At 33.4% G+C, this 20,218-nt stretch overlaps 1 protein-coding gene and 1 pseudogene across 1 annotated transcript; one reads left to right on the top strand and one right to left on the bottom strand.

Annotated features, from left to right (window-relative positions):
- Positions 1-7,933: 7,933 nt before the first annotated feature.
- Positions 7,934-13,101, bottom strand: LOC146923466 (ATP-dependent DNA helicase homolog MER3-like). Its single transcript, XM_085710890.1, has 14 exons — positions 13,045-13,101; positions 12,394-12,485; positions 11,827-11,959; positions 11,354-11,515; positions 10,485-10,556; positions 10,319-10,368; positions 10,087-10,204; positions 9,945-10,008; positions 9,743-9,826; positions 9,529-9,654; positions 9,351-9,443; positions 9,057-9,266; positions 8,706-8,983; positions 7,934-8,611 (listed from the first exon to the last, which is right to left on the bottom strand). The coding sequence occupies exons 2-14, from the start codon at positions 12,459-12,461 to the stop codon at positions 8,198-8,200; spliced, it is 1,872 nt and encodes a 623-aa protein (XP_085567016.1). The 5' UTR covers positions 12,462-12,485; positions 13,045-13,101; the 3' UTR covers positions 7,934-8,197.
- Positions 13,102-18,380: 5,279 nt separating this feature from the next.
- On the top strand, positions 18,381-19,160 carry LOC146923465 (peroxidase RIP1 pseudogene; annotated as a pseudogene).
- Positions 19,161-20,218: the final 1,058 nt, after the last annotated feature.

The following is a 20,218-nucleotide window of genomic DNA, read 5'->3' as shown; positions in this document are numbered from 1 at the left end:
ACTTCAGAAGCGGCTTTACTTCAGGAGTGCTTTTTCTCTTCAGGAGCGAGTTGTCTTCAGGAGCACTAAGCTTCAATTTTGTTGATTCCTTTGCTCTTTATTTGCTCATTCAGAACCAATAAATGATGTAACTTTTTAACTATGGTACTGTACACTTGAACAAATATTAGCTAGTCCAATTTACAATTTTTAATACATTGTTATCATCAAAACTCTTTAAGGTTCATTGTTAAACACATTTTGTTCCAACAATATCTTCTATGCTATAATACCAGCTGCTATATATTGTTCACGTCTTTTGATAATAATAATCTTACTGTTCTGAATATGGAATAAACATACTTATATATAACTTATATACATCATGTTGCTATCAGAATTTCTACACATTTTCTACACGTACAAGCATACAACACATTAAGCTATATCATGAAAAACAAGAATTAGAATCACCTCAAATTGGTAGAGCTTCGTGCTGATAACGTGTTAAGAAATAAACTAAAACATAAGATCAAAGAAGAAGAGGAGGAAGAAGATGAAAGCACTTTGTATTATTCTCTTCTCAAGTGTGTCTTTACAATACAATATGAGCCCTATTTATAGTACATAAGACGAGTAAGTGAGTGATCAAAGCAATTAAGGTCCACTAACTATTCACTTACTAATTGGAGTTATAGGAAGGTGGAAGATTTAAGGATGGACATCCACTAAATCATTATTTCATAACAGTATACTAAATTTACTTTAAACTTATGCTGACTTATATGTCAAATAACTTAAATATAAACTAATTTTGTGTGACACATATTTTTTTTTTTTTAACTTAATTTTCAGTTTAATTCAAAATAATATATTTTTATTAAAATTTTCCGAATGTTAATTTTCCGTGCTTGACACGAGTATCATACTAGTTTCTACTAGATGGAGAGTGAGACGCCATGACGATTAATTGGCGAAACCCATATGACAAAAATTATCTTTTTCTTTTTCTTCAGGGAGACAAAAATTATCTTAGTTTTCATAAACTCTCAGATTTTTCTTTTTTGGAATTTTAAACAAGCTCATTAATAGAAAAAACATTCACATAGGCATAACGTGCGGTTTTGGCTTGGAGTCTCAGGTCCAGACCCACTTAATCTCTCAGATCACTTCTTTCAGTTTACTCATTCAGCGGGTGGTTTGCGAGCAAGGCTCTCTTTTATGCAGCTTGTTTGGTTGCTTTCTGCGTGGATCATATGGAATGACCGTAATCAAAGGTTGTTTAACAATACAGGTAGTTCCAAAGATCAGTTGTTGAATAAAGTAAAGCGGTACTCTCTTTGGTGGCTAAAAGTTAATAATGTCGTTTTTGTTACGGTTTTAATTTTTGGTGGTCAAGTCCCATGGCATGTTTAAGAATTGGCTAATAACTTTGGCTAACATTGTGTCTATGTAATTATTTGGGGTCTTCATGGTACACCTTGTACTTTGGAGATTCCTAGCTTTTTTAATATATATGTCTCATTTTTTATTGTTCAAAAAAAGAAAAAACATTCACATAGGCATACTTAAATATATTTTACAAACCATAGTGTTTTTTGGTGGTGGTGTTTTATAGTGTTTTGCTATACATGAAAAACACCGTGTCATAGTAGTATTTTTTTGTTTTGTTTTGTGTGGTAGTAGTATATATAAATGTCATAATCGTTATAAATGGAGTAGTTGAATTAAAGGGGCATACAATGGAATAATTCAACTACAAAACATTTCTTAATTACAAATAGTTCGTTAGGGAAGTTGGTGTTTAGTAACTAATAAGTTTGTTCGTATTAGTTAGTTTACTTGTGATTCAAGTAATTAGAAGTAATAGCCTTGGGGTTTTTTCTAACCCCAAGGTTCAGCCACAACAACAATCATTTGCGCAAGTGTTATCACATGCGGCTACTACTACTGCACCGTTTCCTTGTCCAACAATTCGAGGGGACAACCTCTCTATTAAGATTACTGAGGATATGTACTTCAGAGGGTTAGAAAAATGCAAGTACCACATGCATGGTCGGTTGTTCTTGAACATGGGCGACAAGCCGTACACTCCAAAGAAATATTTGCGAAACTCTTGAAGCTATGGAGAACGAAGGGTCCTTGGAATTTGATCTCCCTTGGTCGTGGGTTCTATGAATTCTCATACTTTTCTGATGAAGATGTGCGCACATCCCTCGCAATGGGGACTGTCAATTTGAAATCGGGCATGTTGCGGCTTTCCCGTTGGTCCAAAGACTTTAACAACTATTCTCAGCGTCTCACACTTGCTCAGGTTTGGATTTGGCTTCTTGAATTGCCACAAGAATACTAGTTAGAAAGAACATTAATGGAAATTGCTAGCGCAATAGGCACCCCTCTCGTTATAGACGCCCAACTCAGAAACGCACCTTCGGGCACTACGCACAGGTGTTGGTGGATATAAAACTCTCTCGTCGTCTGTTCTATGAGATCATGGTGGAAAGGGAGGGCTTTGCGTTCCCGGTTGAGGTGGAATATGAATGGCTACCAGAATTTTGCTCACATTGTCAAATCCTTGGCCACTCGGTGGTGAATTCTCGTTGGTTGCATCTGAAAAAAGATTGAACAAAGACAGCGACAATACTAAAACGGTACACAACAAAGGAAAAAAGATCATCATGCAGTAGAAACCGCAAACCAAAGTATGGCAGCCACGTGACAATCCCCAAGGCATTGGTCTTCTTTAGCTTTTGCGAAACCGGCCTTTGATTCAAGCAGCCATGCACATAGTGACAAGTTTGCCTTCAACTATCAGCTGGCTCTTGAGAATGTTACTGATGTTGTTATTCGTTCCAATGATGTAGAGAGTACCTCAGTTTTAGACCCGGTGCTGCAACTCCAACACGTTCTTGTCCCCCTTAGGGTCGACGTTCAACAACTTGAGGAGGGGAATGAACACGTGGATTCAGGTGCCTTGGTAGTTGCGGCTGCAGGTAACTCTCATGCCATTAAGTCGCACCCTTTTGTTACTGTCATTCAGCATCGATGTCCTATCATTACCAAAGACTTGGAGGTCATTCAACAAGCCCTAGCAGTTTATAAAGATGTTGATGAGGAAGGGTTTACTACTGTTGTTTCCAAGAGCAACCGGAAGAAGCAAAAAGGTTATTAAACCCGCTTCAAGGGTCCATTACCAAACTCATTTCAATGATGATTTTATTTTGGAATATTCGATGTATCGGTAATTCGGATTCTCGTATTACTCATAAGCCTATTCTCATAGTTATTGCGGAACCAATGATCTCTTAGTCACTGTCACATGGTTATGGTTGGACATTATACCCGAGTTTGTTCGGGGGGATTTCTTTAGGGACCGGTCGAGGTTACCTAATTTTCATTTTCTGTAATTTTCGCTTTCTATCGTGGGTTTGGTTTGGCCCTCCTTCTTGTACATATTTTCCCTTTTTTTCTTTATTTATAATATATGGGTGAGCGGCAGAGGATTTAAGTTCCCTGGGGGTGCCATTCTAGCCGGGATGTCCAGCGGCTTTTTGATGTCTTCCTCACTCTTGATTCAGTAAAAAAAAAAAAAGTAATTAGAAAAGTCTATAAATACACCACATGTAATCACTCTCAATTCATTACCAATAGAATTACAATTTGTTGTAAAAATTAGGAATAAATTATTTCTACAAATAATAATCTATCATATAAATAAAAGCATCAATTAAATATTAAAGAGAATAAACAAGAGGAACAACAATTAAACTTATCTTTCTTGAAATTGCGGTGATTTGACGTCGGCAAAATCGAAGTAAGCAAACACGAAACAATGAAAAGAGATAACCTGCCAAACAGTAATCCATTATATAACATGAGGCGTGACAAAGTCACTGTCCTTAAGGATTTTATCCGCCTCATAAGCGCATATCCTCCCAGGATACAACATGTTCTTCCCTGATATGAATCATATCAGAGGCGACAGAACAGCTTGAATTTGATAATCACTGGAATGATGTAATCAGGAACTCAATCTATTGGAGGAGAGAAAAATGATTTTGAAGAGAGGTGAAACAATTCTTCCTTTTGTACGTGAATATAAGAAGAAGAAAGAATCATAATTAAATAAAAACGACATTCTATATTTCTGAAAGGATAGGTGTGAGAAAATCCTCATTATAGCATGGCCACTAAAACAATATAAATAGGCACAAGCTTAGCTAAGTGACCGTTTTTGTTTTAGAGAAATATAAGGTATGACCAAGCTGTATTAATGCCACGTTCAAGAGATATAATGGAAAGACAGTTACAAATTTTTTTTTTTGAATTAAAACATGGGCATAAGACCAAGTCAAAATAATAAATAATAATAATGTGATAATAATTTTCTATTAACTATATATTATAAAACTTTTGAAATATACAAAAATTACAACAATCCCCCACATATTTCAAAAGTTAAACTAAAAGGTTAAAAAGAGTTTTCCTGGATAAACATCGTAGATGTAATGCATCGGAACGGTGTAGCAAGCTATGGAACCCGTCCTAGACTAATGAGACTTAACACACAGTGAATTGGTTTAGCAAGCTATGGAACCCAAGACACTTGTTGTATGCAAGAGGTCTCACAATCACATTACACCCCCACAATTCTTGCTGTTACGCGGTTGTGCGCTAATAGGCCGTGCGCGTGCCTGGTATTCATGAGTGCTCTAGAGACCCGCCACGGTCTCATGCAAGCGGCCCCACTTGACACTCATATAGGTGATTCCATCTAGTGTATGCTGCAACCATACACCACCCATAAGGGCTTATGGTAATCATTAAAAGCTTTTAAAGCTTACCCATCAATTTTATAATATTTAGCACATCTCATCCATTATCATACACTATAGGAAAGAGACAACGTTATTTTAGTGCTAACAGAACTAACAAGTAACTTGTTTTTACCCATTGAACCTTCTTCATGGGATCTCCAATCACAAAGGTTGGGTTCCCATTACTTGTCGTATTCGAGTGGCAAAGTCTCATTTCCCTAAATTTCTTCCCAAGGGGTTTTATATACGGATCCGCTAAATTCATAAATATTGACTAAGACGTCTCTAAGTCAATTAACCTCATATTTCATCAAGTTTATAAAAATAAACTCGGATTACACAATAAACTAATACAAGTCGTTGGCTACTAAACGACAACATGTTCATCAATAAGATAAATCTACTTATAGATTTATTCTCATTGGATTCATATCTATTTGACGTCTTTGTATTATTTTAATACAAAGGTTTATCCATTTTTGTAAACAATATCTCATATATTATCAAACTAATTTTCATAATATATTTTATCAGGTCTACTTAGATAAACACTAAGCGACAACATCTTCACAATGGGGAAAATTAAATCCAAAGATAGTGTTATCATATGAGTCTACTTAAAATTCTTTCAAGCAACAAACCCCCACATTGGATTAATATAATACAATGTGTAGATTTATTGTACATATTAAATTGAATGATTTTTAAGTGACAACACTCTCACAAAGAGAAAGATAAGTGGATTTCTATTCAGGTCTACTTGAATGATTTTCAAGTGACAACAATATATCTTAAAATTTGCACAACAAATCAATTTGGTTTCACAAAAATCGTATATACACATTTCACTAGATTTTCCCAATCATAAATATATCATATGAGGCCACAATAAATAAATATAATTATGTAAATTTCGCACAAATTGCAGTAGCATATCACACAAGTTTATACTAACAGAATTTTCAGTTTTGAAAAGCATATTCAAGAGATATGTGCTAACATTGGCACAAAAATAAATACACCACAACAATATAGAAATTCTATACAAATCTAGCATGCATATTTTCCATAAAAATATCTCTTAGAAACAATCATACCATGATGTAAGTTCACTTAAACTATGCATATATTAACTCTCTGATAACACAATTTAAATTAGTGAGATGCATATAACCAGAATACAAAGGCATGGGATAATGCAAGTGTTCTCATGCAAAACTAACTTTAACTAGTTCCACACATACATGTGTTGAGCACTGACACTACACAACAAAACATTTAGTATAAGAATGGATACATGGAGATATACTAACATGCTTGGATACATGGAATGATCATATTCATGTTATATCAGGTAAATGACGATGCATGCTTCATACACAGGTATATTGAATCATTCCCAAAACTCATAAAATGAAATTAATCCCTTAGCAAATAAGGAGTATATATCAACCAAAAGAAAGGAAAAAAAAAATACTTATTCTAATTAAATATAGCAGAAACCGTTGATTAAACCATTGGAAATATTATTCAATGACATAAGCTCAAAACTGATGTGCTCAAGTTTTTTCCAATCAGTCGATGTAACAAAAGACTACAACCATTAATTTTAGATATAACCATCGGTAAATAGTAATAATAATTTTAATTAACATTAAGAGTCATAACTCTCTCATCAACACAATTAGAACAAACCAAAACAGTGATACCAAAAGGTACAAGCACAAATTTAACAACATTCAATAAAACATTATCACTATTAATTTATTTTTCTTCAGAATTAAGATATGGAACCTGTTTGGCGTTTATAGATAAAACTCCCACTGTTTGCCATGAGCCTCAGGATCCAAATTGGTGAAGTCCATCGACAACTCTCAATTTCTCTATAATTTCCACACAGATAAATTCTGGAAAGAAAAAAACAATATGAATAAAATCCTTAAGATTGTTGTAAAAATTAGGAATAAATTATTTCTACAAATAATAATCTATCATATAAATAAAAGCATCAATTAAATATTAAAGAGAATAAACAAGAGGAACAACAATTAAACTTATCTTTCTTGAAATTGCGGTGATTTGACGTCGGCAAAATCGAAGTAAGCAAACACGAAACAATGAAAAGAGATAACCTGCCAAACAGTAATCCATTATATAACATGAGGCGTGACAAAGTCACTGTCCTTAAGGATTTTATCCGCCTCATAAGCGCATATCCTCCCAGGATACAACATGTTCTTCCCTGATATGAATCATATCAGAGGCGACAGAACAGCTTGAATTTGATAATCACTGGAATGATGTAATCAGGAACTCAATCTATTGGAGGAGAGAAAAATGATTTTGAAGAGAGGTGAAACAATTCTTCCTTTTGTACGTGAATATAAGAAGAAGAAAGAATCATAATTAAATAAAAACGACATTCTATATTTCTGAAAGGATAGGTGTGAGAAAATCCTCATTATAGCATGGCCACTAAAACAATATAAATAGGCACAAGCTTAGCTAAGTGACCGTTTTTGTTTTAGAGAAATATAAGGTATGACCAAGCTGTATTAATGCCACGTTCAAGAGATATAATGGAAAGACAGGAACCTGTTTGGCGTTTATAGATAAAACTCCCACTGTTTGCCATGAGCCTCAGGATCCAAATTGGTGAAGTCCATCGACAACTCTCAATTTCTCTATAATTCACTCATACTCTCGCCCTCTCAATTTCTCAATTCAATCCCTTCATTTTAGTTCCTTAGAGTACAAGAAACACATCTTGCACTAACAAGATATAGTATCGATGGCACTTCTTTTAATACAAAAACCTACTAATTAGAATCGGAGGATGAGGGATAGATGTTTAATAGATCCATGGTTACCCATGGCTTTCCTCTCACTCAGTAACAAGTGAATCAACATGTGGTAGAACGGCATTTTACAAAAGTAAAGTAATTTAAATTGCATCAACTTTTGTCAAGTGCTTTTCTATGGATCAATAATATCTTTAGTCTTCTCACATAAATAACAATAATTATATAACTGAGGTGACAAAAAGGTATGTGAGAAAAACGCATGAATTTTTTTAAAAAAATGTATCTTTTTTCTGATGTAAAAAGGAAAACAAAACGAAACACTAATAAGAAATGGCAATAGAGGAACAAACTCCCCTTATTCTTTCTCAAAAAGCCAACCATGACAAGAGTTAATCACTCTAAAAATTCCATCAAATATCTGGTTCTGAGTTCAGATTGAACATAAATGGTTGGACTGGTTAGTATGCCTTTGAAAAGATGTGACCTTAAACACTAGTCTGAACTCAGTTCAGTCATGTTCTTATTCAAACTATCAAAGCAGCTTACAAAATAGAACACCAGGCAAACATTGTTTGAAACTACATATGAAATTATTCTCTACAACTCTTCATTAGCAATAACTGGAGGGTAATTCACAAACTCAGGACAATGCACTTTTACCGGGCAGTTAACATGGTTGAAAGGTTCATGTTTCTCAACACAAAGTATGACTTCTTTTAGTTTTCCATCATTGTCACAAATGAGTTGAACCTCCTTTCCTTCTGTGTGAACCTTCAATGCTCTGACCATCTCTGCAGATCTGCTTATGGCACCTGGCCTTATAAAATTTACGTCAAAAATGCGACCAATGTTGTTATCTTTGTACAGATTAAATGCAAGGTTGAAATATCCTCGTTTATCTAAATTGGAACAGGTACCGTGTGCATACCACTCGTGCCCCCAAAAAAACATATTACCCCCACTTTCTATGTTAGGGCAACAAGTTTCCATTTTCGTCAGACTACCGCGAACCTAAAATAAGAATAAGATAAATTTAAATTGGTTAACAACAAACTCACACTATGCCAATTTCAAAAATTTCAACAAAGTAGAAATAAACACTTACATCCTTTTGTTCAAGGAAGTCTTTATGTTTACACTTATAGGGCTGAGGATTTTCATGTCTTTGTGGCCAGAGGCCATGCATTACAAATCTATCCAACCCTTTCTTCTCAACAGTTGGTGGCCACATTAGAACCACCATATAGTAGTCAAATTGAGTGTCTTGAGCGGATGTGGACGCCGCTAAAGCGAGACACAACAAAATCACAGTAGTAACTATCAACCTCAACCGATTAGAGAAATGAAAGGAAGAGGGTGTAGTCACAAAATTTGCTGCACCTACTAGAGAAAAAAGGAAAAAAACATTAAAAAGCGAAAAAATGCTTTGATCAACACTGCAAGTGAAAAGGTGTACCTGTATCAACTACACTTCTCATGTTATCTGAGCTTTCAGCTATAGTGTGAGCATTAAGATCAGTAGGAAAATTGACACCAGTTTGTTCTGGAACTTTGGTTTCATCATCATCCAAGACAACTACCTCATGCCCTTTCTCCCGTATGTGATCAAACACTGTTTTCTCAGTGATGATTTTGAGTTTGTCTTCTTTAACTATTGGCTCACCTTCTACACAGAATGAAAAAATTAGTTGGTGAGGTGAAGAATTTTCAAAAATCCTAGAAGTTAGTAAAACCATATTAGGAGTGCTACCTTTGTCTCCAAGAATGTGAAATCGAAGTCGGCCATCTTTGTCTTCATTGATATCATTTAAGATCTTCTTTTCATTGCATCTGAGCTGCATCCCTTCATTTTCCAGTAAATAATTGTGTCAATGTTTAATGCCGAAACAATTTGTCCTAATACAAAAAATTTCAACAAATATCCGCACATGCAATTTCTTCAGCAAAGCATACAACACGAAGAGCATCTTCTAAATTGCAGCTTTCAGGAGTCCGCATTATTTGTTTCATGGTGTCAAATCTCAAATAGTACTTTGTCATTAACCTTCCAGGATCTAAGATAGGAAAAGTAAAAATATCAGCAACCAGTTTGGATTTTCACAAATATTTAAGGAATATCAATATTCCGGAATAAATCAATACCTAATGATCTCAAGAAGAAACCATCTTCATCAACCCATACCATTTGATACTGTGATAATTCGTTAACTTTCTGAACACAAATCTCTGAGATAAGAATGTTTCAGTACCAGGAAATAGGGGGAAAACTATCTAGGTGAAATATAAAGGGAGACAATAAGAAAATAGAAAGCTATAAAAGACAATCAGATGGTGGAAATTGTACCTTGCACATGCTTCTCTAAACAATCGTCAGAAATTCCCTTTTTAATTGCATAGTTCTCAGGATTCTTCTTAAGCATAAATTTTATGATCAGATGGGATGGTAGAAACTCAGACAAAAGTAAAAGAACTCCGTACTCACTTACCCTTTTCATTATAACATACAAGTAGGAGCATTTCATCCATTCAATTGCTTTTGCAATATCAGATACCATCAGTTGAACTAATTCGGCAAGCAAATGCTCCGTCACACATGAGAGTAATCTAGGATAAACAAAAACCAATTATTTGAACAGGATAATTGCCCCTTGTTTATAGAATATGAGCAACATTAAAGTATGTTACATCAATTAGCAACTTATAAAGAGACTGTCTTACTGTGATTCCACTACTTCACACCCACTTAAGAGATTCTCATACAAATGAACCTGGAGTACAAGAAAATGTAAGAAAGAAGAGCACGTGAGAAATAACGGAATTAGTGATCAAAATTGAAGAACTTTGATAGTGTGGAAGTTGAAAAGCATTCTGCAGAACAGTTCACCGTTTCTCTCCTTGTCATGATTATAATCAAGCCTGTATCATCGAATGGTGGTCGGCCTGCCCTTCCTGACATCTGTACAATAAAAACGTCAGCCCAAAATGATATATTAACAATCAAAGAGTGCAACTAAATAACATGGAAAAATAATCAAGCATTGATTTGTTGGGTGGGTGACTACTCAAGTTAGTCGTACACCAATTAAAAGAAAGATAGAAATCGCTGCTTGTTGTCCCATTTTTGTTACTAAAAAATCTTCAAATTTTCAGAAAAGCAATTTCAAACAACGTAAATTGTTTGAAAGTGTACTTTTAAATAAATAGCGGTGAACTTCTAAACAAAATAGAATGCACTTTTAGACAATTTTTTGTTCAGGTTTCCACAAAAAGGAGAACTAACGCACTCAGAATATTGCGTGTGCACTGTGGTACCAACATGTTGGTCCCGGACACTACCTTTTGAGATATTAATTGTCAGACTGAAAGAATTCAACAAAGTAAACATATCTTGTAATTGTTTGTGTTTTAAGTGCAACTCTTATATGAAAGAGCATTATCAAATGTATGTTCTTACTCTTATAATGGATTTTTATATTTGAATATGTGCCACATGTAAGAATGAACTTTAGCCACCTCATATAGTGTCAAAAAATCAGTCATAGTGTGTGTGTGTGTCAGTCTGACAGGAAAAATAAATGTTTCTTGTGTCTCTTTGGATTGAGGAATATGTGCATAAACATCATAAGTCATTGATTAATTTGAAATCTATGTCCATTTAATATTTCAAAGAAGAAAAATGAAACAGGAAGGTACAATAAAGATTAAAGTGTCTTGTTATACTTATGTTTAGATAACTCTCATTTGAATACTGACCTCTGGGGTGGTTAGAATGATATCTGCTTCATTTATATTTCTTGGAGTGTAAGATTCAACGTCGCCTGTCAGCTCCAGGCAACAAACCCCCCATGGTCCAAATTTCTGATTCCAATCACAGACCTTCTCCTGAACTAAAGCCTTAGATGGGGCAATATAGATCTTGTCACCAAGTAAAAAGATAACCAAACCAATAATTAGTTAATGAGACATGATAATTAAAATAGATTTTAAATTGTAGCCTTCAAATTATTCAGTGATTCACCATACAAAAGCGTAGACTGTTTTTTATGCACCAATACAATATCAGTTTTCACTATGGCAAAAAAGGACTGGGTTTACACCACTGACACTAGAAGAAAGATAACCTGTCTACCGGTTTTACCTTTATTGAACACAAAGTAATACTACTCCTAAGAAATATTACTAATAGAAAAGTTTTCAAAGCCGGAATTTTGTGAGAAATTACTTACTGTTTTAAGAGATCCCTTCACATGTATAAATCTTCCCTCTGTTTTACCACTTCCGGTCGGAGCAGAGATGACCATGTTAACATCAGAGTGGTAACAGGTAGGAAAACATTCACACTGGGGTGAATTAAAATATCTGTATACCACACAACATAGAGTGTTAATCGTTATACAAATGTAAGAATATGTGTGAGATCACTTTAAATGCGTATTCTTTTCTAATCTGTGACTATTAGAGGTTTGAATTTGGACCCAAAAATCATCAATTATTATGTTATGTCGCAAAGATACGTGCTAAATGAGCACCATCTCCTAATATGAAGTACATACACTTCTAAGATTAGGTGTGTCCCCGTGTCCGACACGCGTCATCATATTAATTTATTTTCTCAAATTATTACCGGTGTCGATGTATCTGTGTCATGTGTCAGTGTTGTTGTTGTGTCCGGTGTTTGTGTCTGTGTCAATGCTTCGTAAAATATGATACAGGTTAAAAGCTTCGAGGCAGCTAAGCTTGTCTAGCAGCAGCTTACTATATCTCACACATATTAAAAGAAAAGTGTATAGTACCTGAAACTAAAACATGATTGAAAAGGTTGAGGCAAATCGAACATGGACTTCAAAGAATATGAATCCATAATTGGTACGTCAAACCGAATTAACTGCACAATAATGAGTCGAAAACAGAACATCAGTTCTAAAATAAAAGATCAACCAAATTAAAGAAAACACAATCAAGCAAATAAGATATAACATTGCACGTAATCATCATTAACTGTTTATTGCAAGTAATTTTCATACATTACAAACACAACAAAATTTCAAAATTAAGCATGATAAAATGTTAATTATAATTATAAAAAATAAATAAATAAATAAATAAAAACTAAACCGATTATTCCATCAAATATTGCTGGGAATTATCAGTAACCTAAAAACTTCACAATCATCTCTCTTAATCTAAACAAGTATCGCCGAAATTTCAAGCTGGAAAATACATTTCTAAGACAAAAACCCGCTAAAATGAAAATATATCAATAATTATTCAATACAACTAAATTCATAGCAAGTAGAAGAAAAAAAAATGCAAGATAAATTGCGAATTTGACAAAAACGTTAGAAAAAATAAAATTCATCTACATGCAGAAGAATTGGAACAGAAAATTAAGATTCAATGAAGAAAAAATTGAGGAGTCTTTGCGTGAAGAAGGAGAGAGAAACCTGAGAGCAGAAGTATTCGTTGGTGTTTGGGAGAGAAGAAGGAATGGAACGCGGGAAGTGTGAATGGAGCGCGTGACTAATGAAAATTCAAAGATTAAATAGAGCGGGGAATAGTTTGATGAATGCTCCAGGTGAAACTTTCTCAAATTAGTTGACTCTTTTTTGACAAAATAATTTTAAAAATCGAACCGGTAGTTGACTCGTTCATTTGGTCCCTCTTTTAACAATTGGGTCATTTATTGAATCGAATGATTGAACCGGATAAAATTGGATAACTCAGATGTATAATTTGGTCTTTATAAAAAATATGTACTCGTATTAAACTGAGTTGGATCAGATTAAACTAATTCACTCAATCTCAAAAATTAAAAATAAAAAATCATAAAACCTACCAATTGTCAAAATCATCAAAATTAATCACTATATATGCATATTTCATACCTACACAAATGCATACCATATTTAAATGAATATTAAAAATATATCCTAATTTTAATAAATATAGGCTTAAATATGAAAAAGGTCCTTGTAAGTTGGCGCATTTTTGGTTTTCGTCCCTGTAAATTTTTTTTTTTTGCGAAACAACCCCTGTAATTACCAAACGTTTTGGATCTAGTCCTTGTCGTTCAATTCTGTGACAAAAACGATGACCTGGCTAACGGAGCAATACGTGGCACTTCGTGAGTTGGCACTAGTTGATGACTTGGGTTAGTATAGGGACTAAAACCAAAAACGCAATTTACCATGGGACTAAAACCAAAAACACAATTTCAATTTTTGAATTTTAAAAATCGAACCGGTCGTTGACTCGTTCATATTGCAAAAATTTTGTAGTCAAATTTACTAATACAATTTAAATTGTGGTTGATAAGACATCAAAAACCTTGGAAAATTGTTGTTGACACATATGATAAGGCTGAAAAACACATGTAAAAAAAACGAAAATGTCCCCTCAGCAGTTAACTACTGAAATTAAGAACCGGTTGCAGTTAACTACCGAAGTAAGTTCCTTCGGCAGTTAACTACCGAAGTTCCTTCGACTGTTAACTAGTTGGAAAAAATAGTGTTTTACCTCCTATAATATAGGTCATTTTCAGGTTTACCCCTTGTAAATTTTTTTTTTGATTTACCCCTTGTAATTTTTTTTTTCAGAATACCCCCTTAATAGGCCATACAAAAACGATTTTTTTTTTTACAAAATTTTTGGTTTTTGTATGGCATATTAGGGGGGTATTCTGAAAAAAAAAACTTTTACAGGGGGTAAATCAAAAAAATATTTTACAGGAGGTAAACCTAGAAATGGCTTATATTACAGGGGTAAAGCACCATTAACCCTATATCAATTTAAATCAAGGTGGAAATTGTTGTGTTGTTGAAATTGAAACACTTGGAAAAAGTCCTACATCGTCCAGTATTGTAAATGAATAGGGAGGTCAACGCTACATATATGGGTTATAATTTTTCTATACACGATAGAACAATCATAGATAATGTGGATATTGTAGAGAAGTCTATGTATTATAACACTTTTCACATGCATTATTTTTTGGTTGTCACTATTAATAAGTATCAATTATAGTTTTTTTCCTCAGATTTGGTGTATTTCAAATTATCTTCTTATGTTATGATTGTGTCATTTAAATTTTCTGCGTTGTTTTTACAAAAGGTGGTATCAAAGTCATGGGTTGGCTTGGTGGGAAAATTCTTGTTGGGGAGAACATGGCTTCATTGTGAGCAACTGAATCCATGTCGATGACCTCAAGTGAGGGAAACACAACATCTCTATCCAAAAACATAAATCATTAGGTAAATGAAACAACGCTTAAAACACTTGACCAAAAAGAGAAGGAGATATCATATATCTATCCAAAACCGAGGGTCGTCCCAGCAAGTTTAGGGGCTTAAAACAACTTCTATTTTAAAACTTTCTACAATTAAAGAAAAATTAGATAAAACTTTATGAAAATAAATAAATAAAATATAAGTGTTGTTGGAGTTGATAACAATTTAGCACCAATTGCTGCTACTCCCAAAAGATTTGACAATACATATTATAAGGGATAAGGATTTGTTGTACAAAAAGGGTCTCTTTGATTCTGATCAAGATCTTTCTATAGGTGATGGTTCTGAAAGTGATAATTTGGTGCAACTATAGAGCATAAATTCTTATTCTTTTGCTAATGACTTTGGAGTTTCTATGATCAAGATGGGTCACATAAAAGGCTCTTATTGGAGAAACGGGTGAGATTAGGCAAACCAGTAGAAAAGTAAACTATATATGACTGAACATTACAATGATTGACGGACTGAAGGAATAAAAGGTAGAGAATGATTAATTAATTGTTCAAGGGATTGGATTTAAATATCTAGTGGGAAGGTTGTAAATTATATAGTCGGTGAAACTTTAATTAATAATATTTTTCTCTTTCTCTATATTAAAAAGTGTTAAATATATAAAAAAATTAATGCCAAGTTTTATATTCTCCATAAATTTTCTCTTTTAAAAAAGATATATTCTCCATAAGTTATCTAAATATTTTGATTTTATACAATAACAATTCTATGTTCTAAATTGAACCATAAATCGTTAGTCTATTTAACGTGAGATTAATTGTTTTTATTACAATATATGACTGAACATTACAATGATTGACGGACTGAAGGAATAAAAGGTAGAGAATGATTAATTAATTGTTCAAGGGATTGGATTTAAATATCTAGTGGGAAGGTTGTAAATTATATAGTCGGTGAAACTTTAATTAATAATATTTTTCTCTTTCTCTATATTAAAAAGTGTTAAATATATAAAAAAATTAATGCCAAGTTTTATATTCTCCATAAATTTTCTCTTTTAAAAAAGATATATTCTCCATAAGTTATCTAAATATTTTGATTTTATACAATAACAATTCTATGTTCTAAATTGAACCATAAATCGTTAGTCTATTTAACGTGAGATTAATTGTTTTTATTACAATAGTATTAAGTTTTATTTGTGTGACTATTTGGCGTGTGATTAAATATGGGGCCTTTTTGGTGTAGAAGAATAATATCTAGAGTTTATAAATGTATAATTGTTTTTATAAACTTATTTATAAGAATAAATGGGATTGAAAAAAGGATAAATTTGTAATTAAATATGAGTAATAATCACTTCCAAAGAAAAGCTGAAAAAAGGGTGATTAGTATGCATGAATATTAAAGTGGGTTCAATGATAAAAAAAAAAAAAAAAAAAAAAAAAAAAAAAAGTGGAAGCATTATTCTTCATAGTAGACATCTTAGTGAGTAGAACAAAGATGGGTCAAGTTCAGTTGCTACAAAGATGGGTCACTTCTAGTTTCAAAGATTAATCTTCACCGTGGATGATACCATCAAATCGTATAGTTAGACTACAAAATGAAAGGAAAACTACATTTAAACTCACATATGAATCAAGTTGTTCGACCATTTATAGTCATATGCTTTGATAATATTTTTATCCAAAACAAAGTAAAATTTGAGCACTTAGAGCAACTTTGACAAACTCTTCATTAGTAAAGCCCCAGTGCCAATCTGAAGAAATATTTTTTCTTAACTAGTGAAGTTACTTTTCTTTTTTTGGGAGACACCATCATTATTGAAGGCATTCACGTTGATCCATCAAGGGCGAAACCATTAATAGTTGACCTATTCCAAAATCAATCCATGACGTGAGAAATTTCCATGGTTTAGTTTAGTTTTATAGAAGGTTCATAATAAATTATAGCTAGGTCGTTGCCCCACTCACATATTCCATAAAGGGAGATAAGTTCCAATGGATTGAACAAACATTAAAAAGTTTAGATGAGCTAAAATAATGTTCGACTCAAACACCAATGTTATTCATTTACAACTGTAATCAGTTGTTCGAAGTTAGTCGTCACACTTCAAATACTGGAAATGGTGTTGTTCTAAGTCAAGAAGGTCATCATATATACTTTTTTAATAAAAAAAAAATAAAAAACTCAACAATAGTACTCTTAGAAAGTCGACTTATGATAAGGAGTTATATATGTCATTGTTTGTGTGAAAGTCGACTTATGATAAGGAGTTATATATGTCATTGTTTGTGTGATATGTCCGTAAGTGTGTGGATATATCGTCATAATAAAAAGAGTATTGTATACACATGAACTTGTGAATCTTAAGTTGGGTTTTCTTTTCAAAGTGTTTAGTTTGAAAATGTTTTGGTTTTTGAAAAGGGTTGATAAAAAGTGCGCTTTCAAATCATGGAGTTCATCATTATAGAACAATCCCTAGTTCCTAGTCTTTTCTAATGCCATGATAAAATTCATTGCTTAAGGATGAGGCAACTCTTAATAATAGCATTTGTTGTATTGCAAAAACAAAGGCTTTTCTTACCAACATAGCTTCATATTCTCATGGTTTCTATATTGGTAAGACCCATTGCACCTTATTACACATTATATCCCAAAAACCATTAGGTTAAGACCTTTGTCTAACTTTATATTTTCAGTGAAAAGGTCATCACCATTGGCGCCTCTGCCAACCAAGAATCAGATATATTAACACCAGTGAGCATCCTCTTATTGAAGTTCACTTTCAGGCCAGACATCTCCTCAAACAAAAGTAATACCGCATGCATTGAGCGCACATTCAACCGACTCCTCTCACCTATTATTAATGTATCATCCACAAACTGAAGGTGATTAAGTTGCACCTCCCTCATTCGGACCACACTATAACCCTTAAACAAATGCGCCTCCTTCATAGCCTTCATCACAATGTTAAACCCTTCTGCAGCCAATAAAAATAAAAATGGCGAAAGAGGGTCCCCTTGGCGAAGACCCCTCTCGATAGGAAACTCCTCCTTCAAGTAACCATTGACAAGAACTGAAGCCGTTGCATTTCCAACACATTCAGAAATCCACTTCCGCCATAAAGTTGGAAAATTCATATTAGCCATTACGGAATCAAGGTAATTTAAGTCAACAGAGTCATACGCCTTTTTGAAGTCGACCTTAAACAATAAAAGTTCCTTCTTCATACACTTAGCTTCATCAACTTCTTCATTAGCTATAAGAATTTCGTCTAAAATTTGTTTCCCCTTTACAAAAGCGGATTGGAAGTCAGAAACCACACTACCAATAACTGCTCAAAGCCTGTTAGCCAACACCTTAGCTAGCATCTTGTACATTTACCCCACCAGAGAAATAGGCCTAATATCATTTAACTGTTGCGGGCTAGTAACCTTCGAGATTAACGCAATAAAAGTAGAATTAACCCCCTTCGACAACTTTCCACGGTAAAATTCCACAATAAATCTCATAAAGTCTTCTTTCATCAACTCCCAAAAATGTTTAATAAATCCAAAATTGATACCGTCCGGACCCAGGCTCTAATAACTAAAACTCAGGGCTGTTCCAGCAAGTTTAGAGGCCTAAAACAATTTCTATTTTAAAACTTTCTACAATTAAAGAAAAATTAGATAAAACTTTATGAAAATAAATAAATAAATAAAATATAAGTGTTGTTGGAGTCGAGAGTTCAACCAAAGTCAAAAGAGATATGGGGTTTCACCTTTCCAACTTATTGGTAGCAAGTGTTATTAGGAAGAAGAGATTCAAGATATACAAACAAAGAAGCAGCAAATATGAATATTCCACTTCCATTTTTCAATTTCTCACAACTTATCACAAATTTCAATTCTCATGGATTAAGCCTTAAAGATCTAGTTGTTCTATCTGATGCTCACACAATTGGATTTGCCAAATGAAGTTCATTTAAGGACAGGATCTTCAAAGACAGCAACGTAGACAAAAATTTTGCAGCCAATTTCGCAAGACGTGCCCTCTAATCGGTGGCGATAACAATTTACTACTCCTAAAAGATTTGACAATACATATTATAAGGATTTGTTGTACAAAAAGGGTCTCTTTGATTCTGATCAAGAGCTTTTTAAAGGTGATGGTTCTGAAAGTGATAAATTGGTGCAACTATAGAGCATAAATTCTTATGCTTTTGCTAATGACTTTGGAGTTTCTATGATCAAGATTCAAGATGGGTAACATAAAAGGCTCTTATTGGAGAAATGGGTGAGATTAGGCAAAACTGTAGAAAAGTAAACTCTATATAACTGAACATTACAATGATTGACGGATCTCAACTGAAGGAATAAAAGGTAGAGAATGATTAATTGTTCAAGTGATTGAATTCAAAAATCTTGTGGGAAAGTTGTAAAATATATAGTCGGTGAAACATTAATTAGGCTACAAAATGAAAGGAAAACTACGTTTAAAGTCGGAGTACATTCACTAATCAAGTTGTTCGACCGTTTATTGATAAGTTCCAATGGATTGAACAAAGCATTAAAAAGTTTATATGAGCTAAAATAATGTTCGACTCAAACACCAATGTTATTTATTTACAACTTTGATCAGTTGTTTGAAGTTAGTTGTCACACTTTAAATACTAGAAATGGTGTTTTTCTAAGTCAAGAAGGTCATCTAATAGACTTTTTTAATGAAAAACTCAACAATTGCACACTTAGAAAGTCAACTTATGATAAGGAGTTATACGCCATTGTTTGTGTGATATGCCCGTAGAATGAGTATCGTATTAACATGGACTTGTGAATCTCAAGTTGGGTTTTCTTTTTAAAATGTTTAGTTAGAAAGTGTTTTGGTTTTTGAAAAGGGTTGATTTTTAAAAAAGCACCTTTGAAATCATGTAGTTTATCATTACAATGAACAATATTCCTAGTTCTGAATCTTTACTAATGGCATGAAAATTCATTGCTTAAGGATGATGTAACTCTTAAAACTATAATTTGCTCTCATGCAAGAACAAAGATGTGTCTCACCAACATAGCTTCATATTCTCGTGGCTTCTATATTGGTAAGACCCATTGCACCCTATTACACATTATATCCCAAAGACCATTAGGCTGTTGGTATGTATTTCCTCCTTTTTGCACCATGTGTTCATACTCCTCTTGATTTGTCCCATTTATTCAAGACAAAGAGAAATGTAATAAACCACAAATAAAAGCATTAATAAAAACATCAATTTTTAAAAATAATATTTAACTAAAAGTGTAGCAAAATAACATGTAATCATTGTGCACTACAACATTGAATTCTTACTTGTTGAACAACGAATTTATTCATTATTCTAATCATGAACCTCCGAAGT

Source organism: Medicago sativa, chromosome 5, assembly GCF_051527215.1.
Source record: "Medicago sativa cultivar Bolivia chromosome 5, Bolivia_mono, whole genome shotgun sequence".
Lineage (NCBI taxonomy): Eukaryota > Viridiplantae > Streptophyta > Magnoliopsida > Fabales > Fabaceae > Medicago > Medicago sativa.
Note: the sequence above shows the minus strand (reverse complement) of the source record. Positions and strands in the feature narration are given on the sequence as shown.